The sequence below is a fragment of the Aquarana catesbeiana genome, linkage group LG10 (genome assembly GCF_042186555.1).
Source record: "Aquarana catesbeiana isolate 2022-GZ linkage group LG10, ASM4218655v1, whole genome shotgun sequence".
Classification (NCBI taxonomy): Eukaryota; Metazoa; Chordata; class Amphibia; order Anura; family Ranidae; genus Aquarana; species Aquarana catesbeiana.
Window position 1 is genome coordinate 12,332,212 of NC_133333.1, and position 27,218 is coordinate 12,359,429.

General features: G+C 41.8%; 2 protein-coding genes across 3 annotated transcripts in view; both read right to left on the minus strand.

Annotated features, from left to right (window-relative positions):
* Positions 1-496: 496 nt before the first annotated feature.
* On the minus strand, positions 497-19,156 carry LOC141110339 (uncharacterized). 2 transcript variants are annotated; one of them, XM_073601636.1, is made up of 5 exons: positions 19,015-19,156; positions 15,330-15,408; positions 7,677-8,048; positions 5,989-6,264; positions 497-4,293 (listed from the first exon to the last, which is right to left on the minus strand). In XM_073601636.1, exons 2-5 carry the CDS (start codon positions 15,358-15,360, stop codon positions 4,127-4,129), a joined length of 846 nt encoding a protein of 281 aa, XP_073457737.1. In that variant the 5' UTR covers positions 15,361-15,408; positions 19,015-19,156; the 3' UTR covers positions 497-4,126. The 2 variants fall into 2 exon arrangements, with proteins under 2 accessions (XP_073457737.1, XP_073457738.1); XM_073601637.1 differs by lacking the exon at positions 19,015-19,156 and adding an exon at positions 17,696-17,831.
* A 7,115-nt stretch (positions 19,157-26,271) lies between these two features.
* Positions 26,272-27,218, minus strand: part of LOC141110340 (uncharacterized) — a 113,284-nt gene continuing 112,337 nt past the window's right edge. The window contains exons 5-6 of the mRNA XM_073601642.1: positions 26,568-26,594; positions 26,272-26,411 (exon numbers count right to left, since the gene is read on the minus strand). Coding sequence (XP_073457743.1) covers positions 26,311-26,411; positions 26,568-26,594 — 128 coding nt within the window. The 3' untranslated portion in view covers positions 26,272-26,310. The remainder of the gene's footprint in view (positions 26,412-26,567; positions 26,595-27,218) is intronic.

Sequence of the window (27,218 nt, forward strand, 5' to 3'; positions counted from 1 at the left end):
TGTTTTCAAATTTTCCCGCAAACAAATGTCTGTTGTCGGATTTTCCGAGCGTGTGTACACAAGTCAGTCGGACAAAAGTCCAAAGTACCAAACACGCATGAGCAGGGGGGAGCCTTAAGCGGCCGGTCTTGTAAACTAGCGTTCATAATGGAGAATTAACATTCGCAACGCGGCAAATTGTGACATCTCCAAATGCAGCGCACAATTCTCTTCTTCTTTAATGGGATAATAATGAAGCTGCTTTGCTGGTGATATTGATGGAGTTATTGCAAACTAATTTTCAAAGGCTTTTTTTTTCTAGTGATATCAAGAATAATATTATTATGCTTTTTTAAATTTTTTTATTTGGGCAAGTTACCACAACACCATTATCCCGTAGTTTTTAAGATCAAAGATACAACTATGTTGGTGTCCCTTATTAATTTTACATTGTATTTTATAAAATGTAACTGCCGACTCCCAAACTGTCATTTGAAGTAAAACACATAGCCAAGTATTCTCCACAATTTTTTTTATTGTGCATTAAAAAAAGAAAACAAATAAAATTAGACATGATATCTGCCAATAGAACTTAACCAAAAAGTGCATCCAAAAATATAGAAAATATACCAAATCAAATCATTATTATTCCACCAAAAAAATAACGTCACTACGTTCGTATTTGTTGGCCAACAATTGTGTGCCCCTGTGTATGCAAAACAAGTTTGGGTCCTTCAGACAAAAGTCTGCGGTTTTGTTGGCCAACAATCCGATCGTGTGTACGAGGCTTTACTCTTTATCTACAGTTCATCAGGTTTTAGCCCTATCGCTGCCAGAGCCATTTTTTTTTGTACACATATTTAAATACATGTTTAGGCCTGCAGATTAAAACCCCCGAAATATTATATATTCTAAGGAAGCAGAGACCCTGGAGAATAAAATGGTGGAGGTTCCAATTTTTTATGTCACACAATATTAACACAACGGTTTATCAAACCCGTATTTTGAGTAGAAACTATGCTAAAGTTAATATTAGTTGTTAAATAATATAATACCCAATTTTTTGATATAATATAAAAGATGAGGTTGTGTCAAGTAATTAGATAGCAAACACTCAAGCATTGAAACAGCAACAAAAAAAATGTACCCAAAGTGGCCCATAGGTGGCGATTTAAAAGCCCTCACAGGTCATCAGTATAAAAAAACAGTGAATGGTGGTCTAGAAATATTGCCCTCACTCTATTGCCCACACAGCATGCATAGAGATAGCTGCTATGTGTAGTTCAATTGTCGGATTCATATGCAGGAACACTCAATGTGTGCACCTACCCTTGTGTGTGTGTGTGTGGGGGGGCTGGAAACATTTTTTATTTTTTTTTACTGATTTAGTGTAAAGACCCTATCCTATGTGATAACATAATGGGCATGACAGGTTCTCTTTAAAGAGATATCATGGGTCTATGAGAAAGGTCGTATATGATCAGCTACTTCCCTGGCCACAGTAACAAAATGTTTGTGGCTCCTGGGCTCATTCACCAGAAGAGCAATCAATGGTATGCCCCTGCATTGTGGGCGCACGGGCGCCGCCCCCCCCAACCATGCGCTCGGACCCTTTCGGGACACCGGGTGCATGGACTCCAATGGCGGGGGTGGGCGGGGATGTTTTTTTTTTAAGCACTTGATTAGAGCAAGAGGCTCTAAAAGGCTTCAAAATAGGGTGGGCTCTGCGCCACGATCCCACCCAATTGCGTGACCATAGCAAATACATTTTTGCTATTTTAACACTGAGCTGTATACCCTCAGGCTGCGCTGTATACCCTGAGGCTGCGCTGTATACCCTGAGCTATATACCCTGAAGCTGTGCTGTATACCCTGAGGCTGAGCTATATACCCTGAGGGTGAGCTATATACCCTGAGGCTGCACTGTATACCCTGAGGCTGAGCTATATACCCTGAGGCTGAGCTATATACCCTGAGCTATATACCCTGAAGCTGCACTGTGTACCCTGAGGCTGAGCTATATACCCTGAGGCTGTGCTGTATACCCTGAGGCTGAGCTATATACACTGAGGCTAAGCTGTATACCCTGAGGCTGAGCTATATACCCTGAGGCTAAACTATATGCCCTGATAAAAAAAATCTGAAAAAAATAACGTGGGATTCCCCCCCCCCCCAATCCATATCAAGCCCTTCGGGTCTGGTATGGATTACGAGGGGATCCGCACATCAAAAAAAAACAAAAAAAGTGTGGCGCCCCCCCCCAAATTCATACCAGACCCTTATCCAAGCATGCAGCCCAGCAGATTAGAAAATGAAGGGGACATATGGGGGGGGCTTTCGGGCAGGGGGGCTTTTCCTGGTATGGATTGGGGGGTCCCTACGCCATTTTTTTTGTGATTTTATTTTGCAGGCAATTTCTTTTTTTATTTTTTACATTCAGCTGTCAGCGGGGAACCCTGCTGACAGCTGATACCTGATCGGTTGTTAAGGACATGGTGGCCGGCTTCCCGGGCCACTCCTTAGCAACCAGCTAATATACAACGCGTTTAACCACTTGCCTACCGGGCACTTACACCCCCCTTCCTGCCCAGGCCATTTTTCAGCTTTCAGCGCTGTCGCACTTTCAATGACAATTGCGCGGTCGTGCTACACTGTACCCAAACACATTTTTTATCATTTTCTTCACACAAATAGAGCTTTCTTTTGGTGGTATTTAATCACTGCTGGGTATTTTATTTTTTATTAAAACAAAAAAGTCCAAAAATTTTGAAAAAAACATTTTTTTTACTTAGTTTCTGTCAGTAAATTTTGTAATTTTTCTCCTTCACTGATGTGCGCTGATGAGGCGGCACTGATGGGCACTGATAGGCTGAACTGGTGGGCACTGATGAGGTGGCACTGATGAGGAGGCACTAAAATGCTGCACTTATGGGCACTGATAGGTGGCACTGATATGTGGCACTGATGAGCACTGATAGGCGGCACTGATGGGCACTGTTAGGTGGCACTGATGGGCACTAATAGGCGGCACTGATGAGCACTGTTAGGCGGCACTGATGGGCACTGTTAGGTGGCACTGATGGGCACTAATAGGCGGCACTGGTGGGCACTGATAGACGGCACTGTTGGGCATTGATCGGCGGGCACGGACAGGCGATACTGATGGGCACTGATGGGCATTGATGGGTGGCACTGATGGGTGACACTGATGGGCATTGATCGACAGCAGTGATGGGCATTGATGGGCAACACTGATAGGCGGCACTGATAGCCAGTACTGACTGGCATCGCTAATGGGCACTGATTGGTCTCACTTGTGGGCAGTGGTGGGCACTGATTGCTGCCACTGGTGGGCACTGATTGCTGCCACTGGTAGGCAATGGTGGGCACTAATTGGTGACACTGTTGACACTATATTGTAATCAGTGCCCTGATTACATGTGTAGATGTCCCCCTGCATGGAGATGCCGCTGATTTCTCTCCTCGCCACACACTCTGTCAGTGTGAGGTGAGGAGCGCCGATTACCGCCATCTCCGTGTTTACATGTGACCGGCTGTGATTGGACACAGCCGATCACATGGTTAGAGAGCCGCGGACGTGGCTCTTTACAGAGATCAGCAGCGCGCCATGTCCTAGCAACATGGCACGGGGCAATCGCCGCGCCGCGTGCCCCCCGTGGCCGTGCGAGAGCGCCTATTCTGGGACGCTGTCATATGACGTCATCCCAGAACGAGAGCCGCCCTACCATCATTTTATCGGTGGGCGGGTGGCAACTAGTTAAAGAGAACAAAAAAAGTGCAAAAAGCAAAATGCATGAAAGCTGCATGCAAAAATGCATCAAAAACGTGGGTTTAAAAATGCAAAATGCGCCGGAAAAACGCATCAAGCGCAGCCCGCCTAGATGTAAACCCAGACTCACTCTATGTCCATTATGAATGAACCTATCTTTATCACTGCCCCCAAATATCTGAGGAACATTCGGCTAAAAAAAGGCCTAAGAACATTCGATTTCGCCCCATTCTCACAACAGCTGGTTAGTTCACACAGAACGAATGTACATGCAGTTCCACTGCGCGAATAGCTTTGCGTTTTCTTTTTTGCATCAATGCCACTTTAAATATTAACTCTCATTGAGGTTTCATTATGTCACTTGTTGTTTTCTATGTTGGTGTACACAATGTCCGATTCTTCACTCCTCCTCCTCCTCCTCCTTTTCCTCACACAGGACACCAGGATGACGAGTAGTAGTATTAGCAGTGAACTTGCCAAGAGCATGACATAGAGGAATACAGGCTGTGACATCATCCCGCGACCTGAAAAAGATATTATTATTGCAGATTGAACCCAAAACTGTCTATTGCCTCTATACTATGAGCTGCCAAAATGTTTAATTTCTGGGGACCCGACTTTTCACTACCGCAGAAAAGCAACACACCTAGGTAACATCCTTCCCCTGGACAGTGATTGGACAGTGATGGATTAGCAGCAGCCTGATTAGGTAATCTTTCTGCATTCTCCTCCTATCAGCATGTTCTTTGTTAACCGTGTGAATATTATGTGCAATTCGTTTTTTATGACAAATTCGTTAATTCAGAAATATTCGAATTAACGAAAACCCATTTAACTGATTTTTCCGAATATTCAAAAAGTTCGTAAATTCTGAAATTTCGTAAATTCGAAATTGGGCAATCCGAAAACCCTGAAAATTCCAAAATCTTAAATAATAACTAACTAATAATGACCTAACTATTACTGAATATTAAATTATATGGATTGGAATTCCCTTTCAAGTTTAGCTGTTAGTAAACGTAACGAATACGAATTTATCTGAAGTTACGAATTATCATAAATAACGAATGCTGCATCTAAACGAATAATAAATAACAATAATATTAACCACTTCAGCCCCGGACCATTTCGCTGGCCAAAAACCAGAGCCCTTTTTGCGATTCGGCACTGCGTTGCTTTAGCTGACAATTTGCGCGGTCGTGCGACGTGGCTCCCAAAAAAAATTGATGCCCTTTTTTTCCCCACAAATAGAGCTTTCTTTTGGTGGTATTTGATCACCTCTGCAGTTTTTATTGTTTGCGCTATAAACAAATAAATAGCGACAATTTTGAGAAAAAAAACGCATTATTTTTTACTTTTTGCTATAATAAATATCCCCCAAAAAATATATAAAAAAACATGTTTTTTCCTCAGTTTAGGCCGATACGTATTCTTCTACATATTTTTGGTAAAAAAAAAAAAAAAAATCGCAATAAGCGTATATTGATTGGTTTGTGCAAAAGTTAAAGCATCTACAAAATAGGGGATAGTTTTAAGGCATTTTTATTAATATATATATATATTTTTTTAACTTGTAATGGCGGCGATCAGCAATTTTTATCGTGACTGCGACATTATAGCGGACACGTCGGACACTTTTGGCGCTATTTTGGGACCATTCACATTTATACAGCGATCAGTGCGATTAAAAATACATTGATTACTGTGTAAATGTGACCAGCAGTGAAGGGGTTAAACAGGAGGGGGCGCTGTAGGGGTTAAGTGTGTCCTAGGGAGTGATTCTAAATGTGAGGGGGAGGGGCTACTATACACATGACAGCGATCACTGCTCCCGATTACAGGGAGCTGTGATCAGTGTCTCGAGGCAGAACGGAGGAAATGCCTTGTTTACATCACCGTTCTTCCTCTCCGTGAGACGTAGATCGCGGTGGGCGGGCGCGCCCGCAAGCCGCTTCTCAAAGGGCAACGTACAGGTACGTTAATCTGCCTGTACGTGCCCTTCTGCCGACGTATATCGGCGTGAGCCGGTCGGCAAGCGGTTAATAAAAACTTTTTATTATTATTATTATTTAGCATTAATTTGTTCCATTCCATTTGTTTAGATACGGCATTCGTTATTTCGTTATTTCGATAGATAAAGAAATTTTCTCTATCTATCTATATAACACAGAGTCATATCTGGGAGGAAACCTGGGCACTTTCACCGGACCTGGGCTTACCTGGACAAGGGAACTCTATACTCCGGTTAGTCAGGGTGTTGCCCATGTATTGGAGTAAACAAACGGCGGTCACATTCTCCCGGTCCCGGCACTCGATCTTTCCAATATGGAGCTCAGTGCTGATCTCATAGGAACTCTTCAGTGCTCGATGATAAGTGAGATTCTCCATCCGTCCCCCTTCATAGTCCCAGATCAGAGATACATTCTCCACTTCTTGTACTTCACTTCTACAGAGGATACTATTGGTGGTGACATTGATGGATGTATCCAGAGATCCTTCATTAGAAGAAAAAAAAGATAAAGGAAAATAATCAGTATCAACTGATCTGTCTTTATAATTATCTATCTATCTATCTATCTATCTATCTATCTATCTATCTATCTATCTATCTATCTATCTATCTATCTATCTAATCTATCATAAATGCGTAAATTCAAAAATTTGAAAATTCATTAATTCATTAATTCGAAAATTCATTAATTCGAAAATTCTTTAATTCATAAATTTGAAAATCTGAAAATAAGAAAGAAGATTAGAAAATTCTAAAGAATAACAAACTAACTAATAATGCCTAACTATTAAATTATGGGTATTCGAATGTCCTTACAAATTTGGCTGTTAGTGAACGTAACAAATACAAATTTATCTGAAGTTACGAATTGTTATAAATAAAGAATGCCGCATCGAAACAAATGGAACAGAACAAATTAATCTATTATTGTTATTTATTATTAATAATTCATTACGTTCCATTCATTTAGATAAGGAATTTGTTATTTCGGATAATTGGTAACTTCGGATAAATTCGTATTCGTTACGTTCACTCACAGCCACATTTAAAAGGAAATTCCAATACCTCTAATTTAATAGTTAGTAATAGTTAAGTTATTATTAGCTACAGTAGTTATTATTTCAGATTTTCTAATTCCCGAATTTTCAAATATACGAATTAATGAATTTACGGATTTACAAATTTTCCAATTTATGAATTTATAAATATTCAGAATAATTTGTTAAACGGGTTTTCGTTAATCCGGATATGTCCAAATTAACGAATTTGTTTAAATTCGTTAAAGAACGAATTCGGAACAAAACAAATTGCACATGTCTACTAGCAACACCTTCTATCTATCTATCTATCTATCTATCTATCTATCTATCTATCTATCTATCTATCTATCTATCTATCTATCTATCTATCTATCTATCTATCTATCTATCTACTTGTAGCACCCTCCTAGATTTAGTTTGGTTGCTAGGTAAATTTAATTTTGGTAACCAGAGGAGCAGGGCTCTATTAGTTGAGGCTGCTTAAGATTTCACAGGCTGCTGCTCTGCTTCTTCTCCCTGTCTTCTAGAGATTTCCGGAACATAGTGGGAGGGAGGGTAGAGGCTACAGCTTGAATATTTATGGGGACTTCAGCCAATCCTTTGGGAAGCGGGCCCAGAAGGTGGGGAAGAACCTATAAATAGTCTGAAGCCTGTGCAGCAGGAACAGCTTGCAGTACATGTTACAGAGTCCAGCCTGCTGGAGGAGACCCCTGTTGAGAGGCCTTGCCCTTCTGGTTCAACCTGAAGACACCAAAGTCCCAGCTAGGCTTAGCTTGGCTAACAATGTGAATGGGCCCTCAAATGCCTGCAGTTTACAATATAATCTATACGTGGCACGGTTCATGTATTTGCTTACTGTGTACAAGTAGGTAGGTACCGTTCCCGGACACGGTCTTTTTCTTGCCGTTAACACGCACTGACATGTGACATACGTATGTGCCCGTATACAGCAGTCTGACATCAGCGATGGTCAGTGACATATCCGTGTCGTTGTTCTGGTTGGTTCGCCATACACAGTTTTTGCAGATGTTGTTGGGGATTTCCGTGGCGACATGGGGAAACACAAACCATTCACTGTCTTCCTGGGGCCCCGGCATGTACCAGTAGAGGTTCTTCTCACTCACTCGCTCCGTTCCCGGCCTAAATTCGCAACTTAAATTCACGGAGGAGCCAACCTCGGCCGCTATAGCTGCGGGCTGTGGTAGGGTTACGGCGCAGCTTCTGGTGCCTGCAATGGTAGAAAAATGTGTATTAAGATAAGAACTCCAAAACCTATTAAAACTTGGGACAAAAAGTAGAGAGATCAGCCGTAATTATTGAAGTCAACAAAGTGGAACGTTGCCACGTAGACAGGAAATTCGATTCTTCTCACTTCCTGTCCCTGTGGCTACACTTTTAATAAATTAATTCCTTCCAGTTTCAAGGCTGATAAACGAGGGGTTGTCAAAGAAAGTGGGGCGAGCTGGGTGGCTCCGTGTACCGATGGAACTTTTTTTTTTAAATACTGTTCAGTGGGGGGGAGAACCCCTTTTAATGGGGCTTAAAAGCCAACACTGACAATGCCAGATTCCTTTAAATAACATGCTTGGCGGATTCCCCAAACCTACAGCAAAAGTAATACCGGTAGTTAGGCATGTGCAATTCGCTTCGTTCCAAATTTGTTTTTTAACTAATTTCGACAAATTCGTTAATTCGGAAATATCCGAATTAACGAAAACCCGTTTAACGAATTTTTCCGAATATTCGTAAATTTGAAAAATTTGTAAATTCATACATTCGTAAATTTGTACATTCGGACATTAGTAAATTAATGAATTCGTAAATTTGTAAATTCGGAAATCTGAAATCTGAAATAATAATGAACTAATAATAACTTAACTACTATTACTAGTAACTATTAAATTATAGGTATTGTAATTTCCTTTCAAATTTGGCTGTTAGTGAACGTAACACATACAAATTTAAGGTTACGAATGATCCGAAATAACGAATGCCGTATCCAAACGAATGGAACGTCATGAATTAATAATAATAAATAACGATAATAATAATAAAAACTTTTTATTATTATTATTTATTATTAATTTGTTCCGTTCCATTTGTTTAGATGCAGCATTCGTTATTTCGGATAATTCGTAACTTGGGATAAATTCATATTTGTTACATTCACTGACAGCCAAATTTGAAATTACAATACCTATAATTTAATAGTTAGTTACTATTTCAGATTTTCGAATTTTCGGGTTTTTGGATTTTGAAATTTCGAATTTACAAATGTACGAATGAATAAATGTACGAATTTACGAATGTACGAATTTACGAATGTACGAATTTATGAATTGCGATCATAATGAATGACCTGAAAAACGAAAAAAAAAAAAAAAACAAATGAAACGAAAACGAAAATGAACGAATTTTTTGGCTGTGCACATGTCTAATAATAGTTACAAAGAAAAAAAATACCATTTGACACTAAATGACATTTCTATGCCAGCTTGTTTTTTTATGTAGAAAATGGCACAGGGACCCCACAATTCAAGCAAGGGGGAGCCGGGCACTGCCCTGGGGGAGCATGTACCAATGCTGGGAGCTGCTCTTTTATTAGGATTTAAAGGACAACAATAAAAAGTCAAATTCCTTTAAATATTATGCTTAGGAGATGCCCTAAACCTGTATGTGAAGTGGTGCACCTGTATAATGTAATACAGAAAAAAAAATGACAACGGTAAAAAAATAAATTAAAGAAATTAAAAAAAGACACTAAATGACATTTCCCTGCCAGCTTTTTTTTTTTTTTTTTTTACATAAAAAAACGACACAAGGACCCCATGAATCAAATGACATGGGAAGCTGGGCACTGTCAGGTAGCGGTAACAGTTCTTTTTAATCAGGGCTTAAAGGGCAATGTTAAAAATGCCCAAATAAATAACATGCTTAAAAGATGACCTAAACCTGACTTTAAAGTGGTGTACCTGTATGATGTAATACAGCAAAAATGACATTAATAAAGAAAAAAAATGGCCACTAAATGACATTTCCCTGCTGGCTTGTTTTTTTTTTTTTATGTAGAAAAAATTACACAGGGACCCCACAAATCAAACAAAGGGGGGGGGGGGGGGCATGTACCAACTCTGGGAGCAGTTATTTTGTTAGAATGTTAAATCGGCCCAATTCCTTTAATTATTATGCTGAGGGGATGCCCCAAACCTGTATGTGATGTGGTGCAACTGTATGATGGAATACAGAAAAAAAATGACATTAATAAAGAAAAAAAAGGCCAGTAAATGACATTTCCCTGCCGGCTTGTTTTTTTTTATGTAGAAAAAATTGCACAGGGACCCCACGAATCAAACAAAGGACATGGGGAGCTAATTGCTGCCTTGGTGTACATGTGCCAATAAAAAAAAAAAAACAATTCAGTGGAGGAGCAGCCTATTAAATAAGGCTTAAAGGGTAACATTAAAAATGCCCAATTACTTTAAATACCATGCTCGGGGGATGCCCTAAACCTGCCTGTGAAATGGCACATCTGCACCATGTACTACAGCAAGAATTTTACAAAGAAAAAAAAAATCCATTTGTCGCTAAATGACATTTTCCTGTCGGCTTGTTTTTTTTTTGTAAAAAAAAATGGCATGGATACTCTACAAATCAAACAAAGGGCATGGGGAGTTGGGCACTGCCCTGGGAGGAAATGTACCAATATAAGGAGCAGTTCTTTTTTCAGGGCTTAAAGGGCAGTATTAAAAATGCAAAATTCCCTTAAAAAACAGGGGATGCCCGAAACCGTCCTATGAAGTGACACACCTTTATGATGTAGTACAACAAAAATGACAAATATAAAGAAAAAAAAATGGCACTTAATGACATTTCCCAGCCTGCTTTTTTATGTAAAAAAATAAAAAAACAGGGACACCACAAACCAAGCAAAGTGCATGGGGAGTCGGGCACTGTCCTGGGGAGAACTGTACCAATGCTGGGAGCAGTTATTTTATTAGAATGTTAAATCAGCCCGTTCCTTTAATTATTATGCTGAGGGGATGTCCTAAAGCTATATGTGAAGTGGTGCAACTGTATAATGGAATACAGAAAAAATGGCAATTATAAAAAATTTTTAAAAATAGATTAAAAAAAAATTGCCACTAAATCACATTTTCTTGCCAGCTTGTTTTTTTTTTTTTTTATGTGATCCCACATCAAAAAAACGGCATGGGAAGTTGGGCATTGTCCTGGAAGGAGTAGCAGTTCTTTTATCAGGGCTTAAAGGGCAATATTAATAATGCCCAAATAAATAATATGCTTAGAGGATGACCCAAACCTGATTATGAAGTGGAGCACCTGTATGATGTAATAACATTTATAAAAAATAACTAAATGACATTTCCCATCCGGCTTTTTTGTGTACCAAGTAAAAAAAAAAACATTTAGAAATATTGTTCATATATCGGCAACATTAATAATACACAATTTTTTCAACATGCATAGGGGATACCTTAAACCTGCCTATAAAATGGCACATCTGTATGATGTATGCAAAAAAAAAAAATGTACAAAGAAAAAGTACAATTTTAATTTCTGGCTGCTAAATGACATTTTCTGGTCGCTTTGTTCAGTTTGTAAGCAAACCAGATGGGAGATTCCCCTCCACATCCATTCCAGACCTTTATCCTAGATGAGGGTCTGCTATGAATTGTAAGGGGGGACCTTTAGGTGTGAGTCCATGCCAGACCATTATCCTTATTAGGGCGAGGTAAGTATTTTAATAGGGACCTCACCAAAGGCGTCCCGTCCATTAGGGGTGAACAGGTGCCGCCCCCCCTATCCATGTGTCCGGCCCCCTAATCTACATGCAGGGTGCCGGACGCATGGATTCCAATGGTGGGGGGGTTTAAGCACGTGATTAGAGCCTAAGGCTCGGGGCATAGAGCACTGCGCTCTGAGCCCACCCAGTTGTGTGACACTAGCGAATGAATATTCGCTAGTGTCACACTAATTCTCCTTTCTGGCCAATCAGGAAGCTTCCCAACTGCCCGAAAGGACTACGCTGGTCGCCGGGAGGAGGAGACGCACGGGAAGCTAGCCGGTCCCCCGGAGGGTAGCTACACTGGCTGTCGGGAGGAGGAGGGAGGAGACGTGAGGAGAGGAAACACACGGTAAGATAGCCGGTTGCCCAGATTGAAGCTACGCTGGCCGCCAGGAGGAGGAGGAGGAAGGAGACGCACAGGAAGATAGCCGGTCGCCCAAAGGGAAGCTATGCTGGCCTCCAGGAGGAGACGCACGGGAAGCTAGCCGGTCACCCAGAGGGAAGCTACGCTGGCCGCTGGGAGGAGGAGGGAGGAGACGCACGGGAAGATAGCGAGGAGAGGAGACACAGGGGAAGCCGGTTGCCCGGAAGCTAAGCCTGGGTTAAGTGTTGTGGCCGGGTGACCGACCGACCGGGGGTAGGAAAATGTTTGCCGCCCCCCACCAAAAAAATATTACCGGCCGCCGCTGGACCTCACCCAAAAAAAACAAGAATATGGTCCCCCCTCAAATACCAGACCCTTTAGGCAGAGAGCACCACGCAAAAAAGTATGGAGTCCCCCCCCCCAAATCCACACCAGACCCTTATCTAAGCATGCAGCCTGGCTGGCATAGAAAAGAGAGGACAGCAAGTGTGCTCCCCCCTCCCCTGAACTATACCAGGATACATGCCATTGACATGGGTTTCCCTCTCCTGGCAAAGCACCTTGCCCCATGACTGATAAGGGCAAAGGCCTCTTCCCCACAACCCTGGCCCGGCGGTGGTGGTGGGTCTGCAGAGCAAGGTAAACTCTGGCTTTGCAAAGACACATTTTTTTTAAAATGTTTTTGAAAAAAGAAAAATCTTCTGCGGCTAGCTGTAAATGATAGCGTGAGCAGTGGAGAAAACAACACATCAGAATGTGTCACGTAGAGTAGCTAGGATGTGGTCACGCGGAGTGAAAATACCCCCTCCCCCTCTCCACAGGCAGGCAGTCAGTTTCATTTTAGTTGATGGACGGTGTTATAAATACATTATGTGGCTACAGCCGAGAGCTGCCCATCACGATTTTGGAAAGTTTCATATATTATATGAGGGACCAATTTATGAGTCCCTGCTCTTTAGTAGCTACAAATCATCCACCAGGTCTAAGATTCAATGCGCATTAGATTGTCTGTGAGGTTATTATTGTTGTGTGTCCTTATTGGGGTGTCCACACAGAAAGTGAGGGGCAAATCTCCCCAATGGGGATATAATAATAATAATTATTATTATTATTATTAACCAATAACCATCTCCAGTCCAGGCCTTTTCTGGCACTTTTTGTTCACCAGAAACAATCAGTATTTTTTTTTTTGCCAGAAAATTTCTTAGAACCCCCAAACATTGTATATATATATATATATATATATATATATATTTTTTTTTTAAAGCAGAGACCCTAGAGAATAAATGGGTGGGTTTGGTATATATATAGATATATATATATATATATATATCTATATATATAAATATATATCTATAAATATATATATATAGATATATATTTTTTAAAGCAGAGGCCCTGGAGAATTAATTGGTGGGTTTTGCCATTTTTTATGTCACGCGGTGTTTGCGCAAATGCAATTTTGTGGGAAAAAATACTTTTTTGAATTTTAATGCAAAAAAAAAAACACAATTCATAACCCAATTGTTTTTGTAAAATATAAAAGATGATGTTACGCCGAGTAAATAGACACCAAACATATCAGACTTTAAAATTGCGCACGCCTGTGCAACGGCAACAAACAATGTCAATTTTACTATTGACCTGGGAGTTTATAGATAGGCAACTCCTATCCTCATATTGATTAGTGGTTCCAAATTAATAATAACTACTGCAGTAGGCAACAGACACAAAAGATACACTCATCATCTTTCCAAATAACTGTTCTGCTTTATTATGACGCAATTGAAGGTTTTTATACACGATTACGTAGGTATCACATTAATATTACAATTGTACTCTATGGTAACAAGGGGCGTAACATAGGCAGGCTAATTCTAATCAGGTCTCGAAAAAACATGTAATGAAAACACTATTAGTGCCGTGTGCACAGTGAGGGCAGTGTGCAATACATACAAAATAGAATACAATTATATACAGAACTTACAAATTTCCTTTACACTATGCATTGGCGATGCTCGAACAGCCTTTACAGGTTACCACTTTAGATTTACAGAGGAGGTCTGGCGCTAAAATTACTACCGATAATCTGACATTCCTCACATGTGTGGGAGGATCTCTGTGTGCGCGCGTGCGGGACCGTCCCGCTCGTTTGCCTATGCACACGAGCATGGGAGCATGCCTATTGCTGTCACAAGGAATGTTTACATTCCTTGTGACAGCAATAAAAGTGATAAAAAAAAAAAAAAAATTAAAAGCAACAGTGTAAAAAAAAATAATTAATAATTAAAAAAAAAATTAAAGTACCCCTAAATTCATTTATTTTATTTATTTATTTTTTTTACATTTTTATAATGTTGCTTTTTTTAACCCCTTCATTGCTGTCACAGGAATATAAACATCCTTTCTGACAGCAAAAAAAAAAAAATGTGACAGGTACTCTTTTTTGGAGAGATCTGGGATCTATAAGACCACAAATCCCTCCTCTCCGCTTAAAAGTATTCAAAACATCGAGATCAGCGTTTTTGAATGTTTTCGGTTTTTAATAAATGGCGCCAATCGTTTAAGAGTAAACAGAAAAAGTGATGTCATGTCATCGCTTCCGGCTAACTATCAGGAATAGCCGATCAAAGCTGATCCAGGCTTGGCTCGGCTGTCCGGTCCACTAGCTGGTTGCTCGGGTCTCCCGGTGGGAGGTCAGAGTCCTGACCTCAACCCGATAGAACACCTTTGGGATGAATTAGAACGGAGACTGCGAGCCAGGCCTTCTTGTCCAACATCAGTGCCTGACCTCACAAATGCTCTTCTGGAAGAATGGTCAAACATTCCCCTAGACACACTCCTAAACCTTGTGGACGACCTTCCCAGAAGAGTGGAAGCTGTTATAGCTGCAAAGGGTGGGCCAACTCAATATTGAACCCTACGGACTAAGACTGGGATGCCATTAAAGTTCATGTGTGTGTAAAGGCAGGCGTCCCAATACTTTTGACAATACAGTGTACTCCTTAATAGCCCCAAAAGATATAAATCCACTTCGTGTGCAACATAAGCATTTGCAAACCCAGACATTACCTTGTAAAAGTAGCAGTGACATCATCATAGCCTGTGCGGAAAGCAGAGAAGTGGGAGGGGTTCAGCAGGCTCCGCCCATTACAGGCTGCCTGCAAAAAAAGGGAAGTGAGCCCAACTCTCTCCAGAGATCCCAACAACGGGGGCTCTGTCCCCCCCCTCTTTAAAAAAATAACAAAAAATATTTTTTACTGAAGTTTGGGCTTTACAGTAAAATAAAGGTTTTGGCTGAGAAATCACTGCGTGGAAACCGCGGCGCAGGTGATACTTACAGAACGCTAGAATTAGAAACAGAGCGGCCATGATCAGAACCCTCTTCCTGTGGTCTCTCCTTTCCTAGAATCACGAGATCTGTGGAGGAAGAGAGAGAAATGATACAAAGACTCGTATTGTGGTGACCACAGAAGAGGAGGAGGAGGACACATCTCTGCACCATACAAGGTCGAGGTGATCCTCAGGCAGATAAAAAGACACAATTACTGCAAGTCTGTATTATTTATATCATTAAATCTTTTTGGATCTTGTGAGCGGAGTCATGTGACCGGATCTCACCGCACTTAAAAATATCTAAAATCTGGAGCCCCCCTCTTCCCCCCCAGTCTGAAATGTAAATGTCCCTCAACAACGGGAAACCTGAGCCTGGGATGATGGACACAACCACCTTGATGACATTAACTTCACAGAGTCCCTCATCATAGTGTCCCCCTTTACATCAGAGGTTCCTATATCCAAGTCCATCCATCACTTCAGAGTCCACACCCATCACATTAGTGTCCCCCTTTACAGAAGAGGCTCCTATACCCAGGTCCGCCCATCACTTCAGAGTCCACACCCATCACATTAGTGTCCCCCTTTACAGAAGAGGCTCCTATATCCAAGTCCGCCCATCACTTCAGAGTCCACACCCATCACATTAGTGTCCCCCTTTACATCAGAGGCTTCTATACACAAGTCCACCCATCACTTCAGAGTACCGCCCATCACATTAGTGTCCCCCTTTACAGAAGAGGCTCCTATAGCCAAGTCCACCCATCACTTCAGAGTCCACACCCATCACATTAGTGCCCCCCTTTACATCAGAGGCTCCTATACCCAAGTCCGCCCACCACTTCAGAGTCCCGCCCATCACATTAGTGTCCCCCTTTACAGAAGAGGCTCCTATACCCAAGTCCACCCATCACTTCAGAGTCCCGCCCATCACATTAGTGTCCCCCTTTACAGAAGAAGCTCCTATACCCAAGTCCGCCCATCACTTCAGAGTCCACACCCATCACATTAGTGTCCCCCTTTACATCAGAGGCTTCTATACACAAGTCCACCCATCACTTCAGAGTCCCGCCCATCACATTAGTGTCCCCCTTTACAGAAGAGGCTCCTATAGCCAAGTCCACCCATCACTTCAGAGTCCACACCCATCACATTAGTGCCCCCCTTTACATCAGAGGCTCCTATACCCAAGTCCGCCCACCACTTCAGAGTCCCGCCCATCACATTAGTGTCCCCCTTTACAGAAGAGGCTCCTATACCCAAGTCCACCCATCACTTCAGAGTCCCGCCCATCACATTAGTGTCCCTCTTTACAGAAGAAGCTCCTATACCCAAGTCCACCCATCACTTCAGAGTCCTGCCCATCACATTAGTGTCCCCCTTTACAGAAGAGGCTCCTATACCCAAGTCCACCCATCACTTCAGAGTCCCGCCCATCACATTAGTGTCCCCCTTTACAGAAGAAGCTCCTATACCCAAGTCCACCCATCACTTCAGAGTCCTGCCCATCACATTAGTGCCCCCCTTTACATCAGAGGCTCCTATACCCAAGTCCGCCCACCACTTCAGAGTCCCGCCCATCACATTAGTGTCCCCCTTTACAGAAGAGGCTCCTATACCCAAGTCCACCCATCACTTCAGAGTCCCACCCATCACATTAGTGTCCCCCTTTACAGAAGAAGCTCCTATACCCAAGTCCACCCAAGTAAACCCTTACAGACCACTTTGACCTACAGGTAAGCCTAGATTAAGGCTTACCTGTAGGTCCAAGAAATATCTCCTAAACCTACACGGTTTAGGAGATATTTGCAGAAAGACAGGCACCGCTGTCTACGGCGCACTGAGCATGCCGCTGCTAATGGCGATATGCCGTTAGTGGCGGCTCCCATGCGCATGCGCAGGAGTGACGTCATCGGCTACCCGGAAAGAAGATGGACGCTCCGTAGCAGAGGGGACAGCGGTGACATCGCAGGCTCCTGTGTCAGGTAAGTGACACATAATGGGCTACTATGTGATGTATGGTAGCCCATTATGCTTTACCTTTGCAGGGAAACAAAGAGGAAGTAACACCCATCAAGGGTTTACTTCCTCTTTAAAGTGACATGTTACCCAAATATGTGAACAAAAACCAAAAAATAATAAATAAATAAACGAGAAGTGAAAAAATGTTTAAGGAAGCCCCAAACTGTGAAATATGTGATTTATGTAAAGTCCTCCAATGACTATTGAAGATTCTAGTGGTTCCTTCAATGGAAGACGGATGGGCAGCCAAAGGTTCAGTAAAAATCTTGTGACTTTAAAATGTGAACACAGTGAATCCACCACCACGCAAAGTACTGTACACGCCTACCAGCTGCACGAGTTTACACACTTGTGGCTAACACCCAGCCAGGGCCTTTTCCTCCAAAGACTTCAGATGTTGGTCTGGTCAGTAGGCGTAATGAGCTGTTTTGGTCAGGAACGTAATTGGTGGCACAGCTTTTGGACCCATCCACGGTTCGAGTAGCGATGGGGCGACAGACAGACAGACAGAGACAGACAGAGACAGACAGAGACAGAGACAGACAGACTTTTTTTTTATTTAAAACAAATATTTTTTCACCCTATAATCAAAAAATGAAATATATATATATATATATATATATATATATATATATATATATATATATATATATATATATATATATATATGTGTAAATAAATATATATATATGTAAATATATAAAAATATATATATATATATATATTCATTCTACTGCAACAGTATATATAATATAATGGGCGGCACAGTGGTGCAGTGGTTAGCACTCTCGCCTAGCAGTAAAAAGGGTCGCTGGTTCAAATCCCAACCACGACACTACCTGCCTGGAGTTTGCATGTTTTCCCTGTGCCTGCGTGGGTTTCCTCCGGGTACTCCGGTTTCCTCCCACACTCCAAAGACATGCTGGTAGGTTAATTGGCTTCTGTCCAAAATTGGCCCTAGTATATGAATGGGGACCTTTGATTGAGGGTAGGGACTGATGTGAGTGTGCAATGTACAGGGTTAGGAACAAGGGTCAGGGTTGTAGACACTCACTCAGGTTGAACTGGATGGACTGGTGTCTTTATTCAACCTTACTAACTATGTAACTATATATATAATATTATGTAAATTGAAAAAGTATATATATAAAATATGACAAATTATAGTGTTTAAGTCATTTCACTCCTTCATTAGCCCTGATTCACACCTATGGCATTTTTAGTGCTTTTTGCATTTTGCAGATTTGCACTACAGTCCATTTAGCATGGTTTCCTGTGGAACACGTTCTGCAGAGCAAAATCTGCAAAATGCAAAAAGCACTAAAAATGCATAGGTGTAAATCAGGTCTTATAGGGTGATATATGGGCTGCAAAAACTATCCCTATCTTTTGTGCTAAGCCCGTTGCATTTAAAGACTCCGGTGCTGCGCCTATTTTCACCCTCTTTTCTTAAATTTTTTTTTTTATTAGGGGTCTGTTTTATTAATGTGTTTACCCAAAGATTCACACGTGTTCTAATAAAATATTGGGTGAATCTTGGTTGATGGATCTCTAAATCCTGAGTGATAAATAGACCCCAATTTGAACATTGTGATTCTTCTTCTACAGCAAAGAAACAATGTATAAATTCCGGGGATGGAGAAGAGGAATAATCAAACATGGTCTTACCTGAGCAGGTCGGAGAGGAGTCTTTCTTATACGTTGTGTTTTGTTGTAGTGAAATACATCTAAGGTCTGTCACGTCGGCAGAGCGGCAGAGGAAGTCGTACTTCAGACGGGTATTTTAGTTTCTAGGCAGAGTAACAGAGCTGTAAAACAATTGAATGTTTTCTTCCACGCTCTCACTGACCAGAACTGATTTTACCAATGTAGCTGTTAAGTAAAAATCACTTCCCGGTACCGTTTTTTTTAGAGCGGGCGATCGGCTTTCCAGGGATAACAACCGATGCGGCTAAAAGCCGCTCGATTGTTATCCCAGAGGAGCAGGGGGGGGACATCCTGTCGCCATTCGCCGATGTGACCGGGTCTCCCGTCCCACTGAGAGACCCGATCCGCCATCCGGCACTTCCGGTGTCTAGCCACAGACTGGAATGAAACTTTAAACGGCTTCGTTCCAGTCTCCTGAATGTAAACACGGAAGCGACGTCACAGCGTCACTTCCGGTTTACCCGGCTGCCAATGGCGCCGGATTTAAAAAAAAATACAATATTCAGAGTCGCCATTTTCAGCGATCTGAATACTGTGAAGTGTAAAGGAGGGATTGGAGGTCTTTTAGACCCCCCGATCCCTCCATAAAGAGGACCTGTCACCACCTATTACTATCACAAGGGATGTTTACATTACTTGTGACAGCAATAAAAGTCAACAATTTTGTTTCAAAACACAATATAATAATATAAAAAGAAAAAAAAAAAAATAAGAAAAAAAAAACGTTTAAAGCGCCCCTGTCCCCGCGAGCTCGCGCAGCAAAGAAAACGCATGCGGAAGTCATGCCCGCATATGTAGACGGTGTTCAAATCACACTTGTGAGGTATCGCCATGATCTTCAGAGCAATAATTCTAGCACTAGACCTCCTCTGTAACTCTAACCTGGTAACCGTAAAAAAAAATTTAAAGCGTCGCCTATGGAGATTTTTAGGTACCGTAGTTTGTCGCCATTCCACGAGTGCGTGCAATTATAAAGCGTGACATGTTTGGTATCTATTTACTCGGCGTAACATCATCTTTCACATTATACAAAAAAATTGGGTTAACTTTACTGTTTTGATTTTTTTAAATTCATGAAAGTTTCCCTTTTCCCAAAAAGTTGCGTTAAAAACACAAATACCGTGTGACATAAAATATTGCAACAATCGCCATTTTATTCTCTCGATTCTTTGCTAAAAAAAAAAAATATATATATATATATATATATATATATATATATATATATATATATATATATATAATGTTTGGGGGTTCTAAGTAATTTTCTAGCAAAAAATACGGATTTTAACTTGTAAACACCAAATGTCAGAAATAGACTTAGGCATGAAAGGGTTTAGGTCTGACCTCATATTACATGGTTTTGGTACATCTGAAGGAAAATTGTATAATGTATGGCCAGTCTAAATCCACTTTTGCTGAGAAAAAAACCCCTCTTCCCTCTGGGTGATCTCTGTACATTGTGTGGATTGTAACAAACTTTGTAGCAGATTCCTATCTTTTGTTATTCTGAAGAAATAGCCGTTTGTTTCTCTGTATTCATGTGCACAGTGAATGTAAATGGGAGTGACTTTATAATTATCAATCAGTAATCAATTCCTCTAATGAGGAGAGTGGAAGGGTCTGCGTCACTTTAGACATGATTTCCCTTTGGGAGTGTCTCACCAAAAATGACATTTTTGTTGCAGGGGATGCCCAAAATCTGACTTGTATCTTGGTGCAGACTTCTGGGAAAATCAGTGAGCCAATCACACAAGCAGGAAATGACATTTCTGTGGGGGGCTCTGTACATCATCTGTGTACAGAGCGCCTCCAGGTGGCCATATTGCATTTTACATAAAATTACAGCAGCTGCAGATTGAAAAGGAAAGGGAATTTTTAATAACATTCAATTACAATATGACTTGTAAAGAGATTATATACGCTATATTTTTTTTTATTTGCTATTTTTTTCATACAAAAGTGGAGTTACCCTTTAAAGCATTAACTGAACTCGGGGATAACTAAATATGGTCTACATCCATTGGTTATGTGTATTTCTTCCAGATCTGTGCAGTAATCCAGTGTGAGACTTCCTGTAATAAAGACTGATCACTGCTGTCCTCTCTCCTTGTGCAGGGTGACTGGTCTTGTCTCCGCCCCCTCCAGCAGTTTTCTGCAGGCAGCCTGTAATGGGTGGAGCCTGATGAGCCCCTCCCACAGCTCTGCTCTCTCTCCTTGTGCAGAGTGACTGGTCTTGTCTACGCCCCCTCCAGTAGTTTTCTGCAGGCAGCCTGTAATGGGAGGGGCCTGCTGGGCCCCTCCCACAGCTCTGCTCTCTCTCCTTGTGCAGGGTGACTGGTCTTGTCTACGCCCCCTCCAGTAGTTTTCTGCAGGCAGCCTGTAATGGGAGGAGCCTGCTGGGCCCCTCCCACAGCTCTGCTCTCTCTCCTTGTGCAGGGTGACTGGTCTTGTCTCCGCCCCCTCCAGCAGTTTTCTGCAGGCAGCCTGTAGTGGGTGGAGCCTGCTGGGCTCCTCCCACTGCTCTGCTCTCTCTCCTTGTGCAGAGTGACTGGTCTTATCTCCGCCCCCTCCAGCCGTTTTCTGCAGGCAGCCTGTAATGGGTGGAGCCTGATGGGCCCCTCCCACAGCTCTGCTCTCTCTCCTTGTGCAGGGTGACTGGTCTTGTCTCCGCCCCCTCTAACAGTTTTTTTGCAGGCAGCCTGTAATGGGTGGAGCCTGTTGGCCCCTCCCACTGCTCTGCTATCTCTTTGTGCAGGGTGACTGGTGTTATCTCCGCCCCCTCCAGCAGTTTTCTGCAGGCAGCTTGTAGTGGGTGGAGCCTGTTGGGCCCCTCCCACTGCTCTGCTATCTCTCCTTGTGCAGGGTGACTGGTCTTGTCTCCGCCCCCTCCTGTCATTTTCTGCCTGTAGAGGGTGGAATCTCTGAGCCTCTCCTACAGCTTTGCTGTCTGCACAGGCTATACTGTATAGAGCTCAGTGATGATGTCACTGCTACAGGCTATACTGTATAGAGCTCAGTGATGATGTCACTGCTACTTTTACAAGGTGATATCTGGGTTTGTAAAGACATTTTTCTGCACAGAAAATAGGATATATATCCTTTGTGGTAATAGAGGAATATTTTGCAATTCATTTTTTTTGTGCCTGAAGTTCAGTGCCTGAAGTTTACTTTTGCCGCCACCCATTATTTTTATCTAAGCTTTTTTTGTGAAGCCTCCAGGGGAACCTTCACATTCAGCATCATTCTAGGGGGGGGGGAGTTGTTTTAACACACTCAGAGTGTATGTATAGCCAAAACTTTTTTCTTGTTTTGGATGGAGTGGTGAGGGTTAAAATACCTTTAATGTTTTTATTCCTGTGCCCGCGATGGGGACATTTGCCTTATTTATTTGACCATTGTCTCCAAGACTGAAAGTAATAGAAAATCCGGTGTACCTCCGCCAGACAATAAGGTGGGCACTATCTGACTTGCTGTGGCTTCTAATGCACATGGTGAAAAGCTCACAGTGTGCAGTGAAATCAGAGGAAGCCGTTTCAGTCCAGGGGAGGAGCCGGTACAACTGTGCTGGACTAAAGGGAAGGCTGGAGGGGAGGTTTAATACATAATCTAATACTCCTTCCCCATTTGTTCAAGACAATTAAAACGTTTTTAAACAAATTAAACTTTCTCAAGATTATTCCACAGAGCCCCCCCCCGACCCAAAGCACCCCCCATGTTAAGGGCATGGGGCCAGGTATGGTTCAGGAGAGGGAGCGCTCGCTCGTCTCCCCCCCCCCCTTGCTGACCTGCCGGGCTACATGCCCGGATGAGGGTCCAGTATGGATTTTGGGGGAGCCCACACTGTTTTATTTGTTTTACATATTCGCATGGGGCTCCCTCCAAATCCATACCAGACTCGAAGGGCCTGGTATGGACTGGGGGGGGGGCGCACGCTGTTTTTTTCTTTCTTTTCATTTTAACCAGCACTTTTTTTTTATTGTTCAGCTGTCAGCGGGGAAACCCATTGACAGCTGATGACTCATCGGTTGTTGAGGGCGCCGCGGCTGGCTTCCTGGCCCCGATCCTTAACAACCAGTGTACACTGCTCCCTAATTTGTCAAATCTTTGGGTGAACACTCGATAAATTTGGGTATTAGACGAACGGCCAAACAAGCAAATGTTCGGCCCAAACTAATGCTTGGGCTGAACCGTTTGCCCCTCCCTACTGCCCAATCTGGCACATTCACAGTGGAATCCATGGTGGAACGATCTCCTTGCTGCAATGGGTGGAAACTTGCCAACTTTACTGCAATGGGTGGAAACTGATTGACCTTACTGCAATAGGGGAAACTTGTTGACCTTATTGCAATGGGGTGGAAACTGGTTGATCTTATTGCAATGGGTGGAAACTGGTCAACCTTTCTGCAATGGGTGGAAACTGTTTGACCTTACCGCAATGGGTGAAAACTGGTGGACCTTACTGCAATGGGTGGAAACTGATCAACCTTACTGCAATGGGTGGAAACTGGTTGACCTTACTGCAATGGGTGGAAACTGGTTGACCTTACTGCAATGGGTGGAAACTGGTTGACCTTACTGCAATGAGTGGAAACTGGTTGACCTTACTGCAATGGGTGGAAACTGGTTGACCTTACTGCAATGGGTGGAAACTGGTTGACCTTACTGCAATGGGTAAAAACTGGTCAACCGTACTGCAATTGGTAGAAACTAGTCAACTTTATGGCAATGGGTGGAAACTGGTTGACCTTACTGCAATGGGTGGAAACTGTTTGACCTTACCGCAATGGGTGAAAACTGGTGGACCTTACTGCAATGGGTGGAAACTGATCAACCTTACTGCAATAGGTGGAAACTGGTTGACCTTACTGCAATGGGTGGAAACTGGTTGACCTTACTGCAATGGGTGGAAACTGGTTGACCTTACTGCAATGAGTGGAAACTGGTTGACCTTACTGCAATGGGTGGAAACTGGTTGACCTTACTGCAATGGGTGGAAACTGGTTGACCTTACTGCAATGGGTAAAAACTGGTCAACCGTACTGCAATTGGTAGAAACTAGTCAACTTTATGGCAATGGGTGGAAACTGGTTGACCTTACTACAATTGGTGGAAACTGTTCGACCTTAATGCAGTGGTTGGAAACTGGATGACCTTACTGCAATGGGTGGAAACTGGTCGACCTTACTGCAATACAGTGCCTTGAAAAAGTATTCATACCCCTTGAAATTTTCCACATTTTGTCATGTTACAACCAAAAATGTATTTTATTAGGTTTTTAGGTGATAGGCCAACACAAAGTGGCACATAATTGTGAAATGGAAGGAAATTGATCAATTGTTTTCACATTTTTTTTACAAATAAATCTGTGAAAAGTGTGGTGTGCATTTGTATTCAATACTTTGTAGAACCACCTTTCTCTGCAATTACAGCTGCAAGTCTTTTTGGGGATGTCTCTACCAGAATCAAAGCAAGGTACAGTATATTGATTTTTTTGTACTGATATTCTATTTTTTGTTGCTTACCAGCTACTGTTTTTTTTATTTTTTTGTAAAAAATATTTGAGATGTGGATCCTGAAGAGGCCCTTTTTTTAGGTGAAACGCTTTGATCCAGACCCATACATCTTCTGGGATTCATCCCGATGTACTTGTGTACTGTATGTCAAAAATGTGAAACAAAATATACCCCATTTGAGAAGATTTGTTCCCTCTACTGTTTTAAAATGTTATGTATAAAAATAAAGTATTGATTTTATATGGATCAATTTTGAGTAAATATTAGTATCTGGTCACCCTAAAATTCCCATCTCCCATGAACCCCCTGTATAGGAGATTCATGGGAAATCTTTCTCTTTCCATTGCATTATTATAGGTGATTGTGCCAGAATGGTAAAAACAGGTTCACCCACCCAATATTCTTTTTATTAATCATAATTTACATTTGCCGTACAAAGAACAAATGATGGAGACGAGGAACAAACTGAAATATTCCAACAAATCAGATTTCATCTTTAATTATCTAAGAGCACTTAGAAAAATAAAAAAAATGTTGTGAAGATCAGCTGAGATGCACAAGTCCTTTTCTTTGTTTGGTGATTCATTGCCAATTGGCACATTCACTTCCTATACACTTTTTCCCGTTTTTCATACATTGTTATCATCCACATACAGCAGGTTTATAACATGTGGCCGTTATTCACAGTATTTATAAATCCTTTTTGGAAGGCGCCTCAATGATTGTATAATCCCAGTATACAGAGGCGGCTCTAGACCTAGGGATGGAGACAGAAGGAAAGAAAGAGAAAGAAAGATGGAAGGAAAGAAAGAAAGAGGAAGGAAGAAAAAAAAAAAAGAAAGAAAGGGAAAGAAAAAAGGAAAGAAGGAAAGAAAGGAAGGAAGGAAGAAAGAAAAGATGGAAGGATAGAAAGAAAAGAATGAAAGACAGAAAAGAAACAAAGGATGAAAGAAAGAAAGAAAGAAAGAAAGAAATGAAAGAAAGAAAGAAAGAAAGAAAGAAAGAAAGAAAGAAAGAAAGAAAGAAAGAAAGAAGAGATGGAAGGAAAGAAAGGAAGAAAGAGAAAAGAAATGAAGGAAGGAAGGAAGGAAGGAAGGAAGGAAGGAAGGAAGGATGGATGAAAAGAAAGAAAAGAAAGAAAGAAAAAAAAGAAAGAAAGAAAGAAAGGAAAGAAAGAAAGAGAAAGAAAGAAAAGATGGAAGGAAAGAAAGGAAGAAAGAGAAAAGAAAAGAAAGAAAGAAAGAAAGAAAGAAAGAAAGAAAGAAAGAAAGAAAGAAAGAAAGAAAGAAAGAAAGAAAGAAAGAAAGAAAGAAAGAAAGAAAGAAAGAAAGAAAAGAAAGAAAGAAAGAAAGAAAGAAAAGAAACAAAGGATGGAAGGAAAGAGGGATGGAGACAGAAAGAAAGAAAGAAAGAAAGAAAGAAAGAAAGAAAGAAAGAAAGAAAAGAAAGAAAGAAAGAAAGAAAGAAGGAAGGAAGGAAGGAAGGAAGGAAGGAAGGAAGGAAGGAAGGAAGGAAGGAAGGAAGGAAGGAAGGAAGGAAGGAAGGAAGAGAAAGAAGAAAGAAAGAAAGAAAGAAAGAAAGAAAGAAAGAAAGAAAGAAAGAAAGGAAGGAAGGAAGGAAGGAAGGAAGGAAGGAAGGAAGGAAGGAAGAGAAAGAAAATAAGAAAGAAAGAAAGAAAGAAAGAAAGAAAGAAAGAGGGATGGAGACAGAAGGAAAGAAAGCTGTCTGGGTTTTTCCTGAAGATCTATTTGTTCTTAATCCAAGCCAGAAGGACGAGGAGTATAAGAAGGGAACTTCCCAGGATAAAACTATATAGAAGTACAGGCTGATGGGCTGCCAGCAGACCTGGGTAAATAAATAAATAAATAAATAAATAAATAAATCAATAAAAAAAAAAACATTATTAAAAGACCAAGTTCACCCAGAGGCAAACTTTTATTTAAAGGTGGATCATTTCAATAAATGTACATAGACTGAATTTATACAACAGCTTTGCTTTACCTGTATGGATCTTGCCAAAGGTTTCACCTAAAACGTGTAAAATGTATGGTTAATAATAAAAAAAAAATGTCACAAACAAATAAAGAAAATGAAAGTTTGTAACAACTCTATCTTATGTCATAAAGTATTGAGAACAATGGGGGCCATTTACTAAGATGAATGCACTGCGCTGGTTCAGACCTTAATTAGTGCGCTGGATAGATCCCTAATCCAGCGTGTGAACCGGCGCGCACACAGGAGTACCTGCACGTGAGAATGTTTCCAGCGCAATAGGATCGCGCTGGTTCTCGGCGACGTACTTCTCGCTGCAATAGGAAAAATACATCTTCCTATCAAAGCAGCGCGAGAAAAAACGGCATGGGTTCCCCTTTGGTTGCATGCCAGGCCCTTCGGTCTGGTATGGATATTAAGGGGAACCCCCTATGCCGAAAAAACGGCGTCGGGGGCCCCACCAGATCCATACCAGACCCTTATCTGAGCATGCAGCCCGGCCGGTCAGTAAAGGGGGTGGGGACGAGCGAGCGCCCCCCCCCCAACCCTTTGGTTGTCGGGGTCTGCGGGTGGGGGGCTTATCGGAATCCATGAGCCCCCTTTAAGATGGGGGCCCCCAGATCCCGGCCCCCACCTTATGTGAATGAGTATGGGGTACAT

Excerpts from the sequence above, each read along its gene's own strand:
- LOC141110339 (XM_073601636.1), bottom strand. The coding sequence starts at position 15,360 with ATGGCCGCTCTGTTTCTAATTCTAGCGTTCT. Across the intron at positions 8,049-15,329 it reads GTTTCTAATTCTAGCGTTCT|GCACCAGAAGCTGCGCCGTA; the intron begins GTAAGTATCACC and ends CTACCATTGCAG. Across the intron at positions 4,294-5,988 it reads TATAGAGTTCCCTTGTCCAG|GTCGCGGGATGATGTCACAG; the intron begins GTAAGCCCAGGT and ends TATCTTTTTCAG.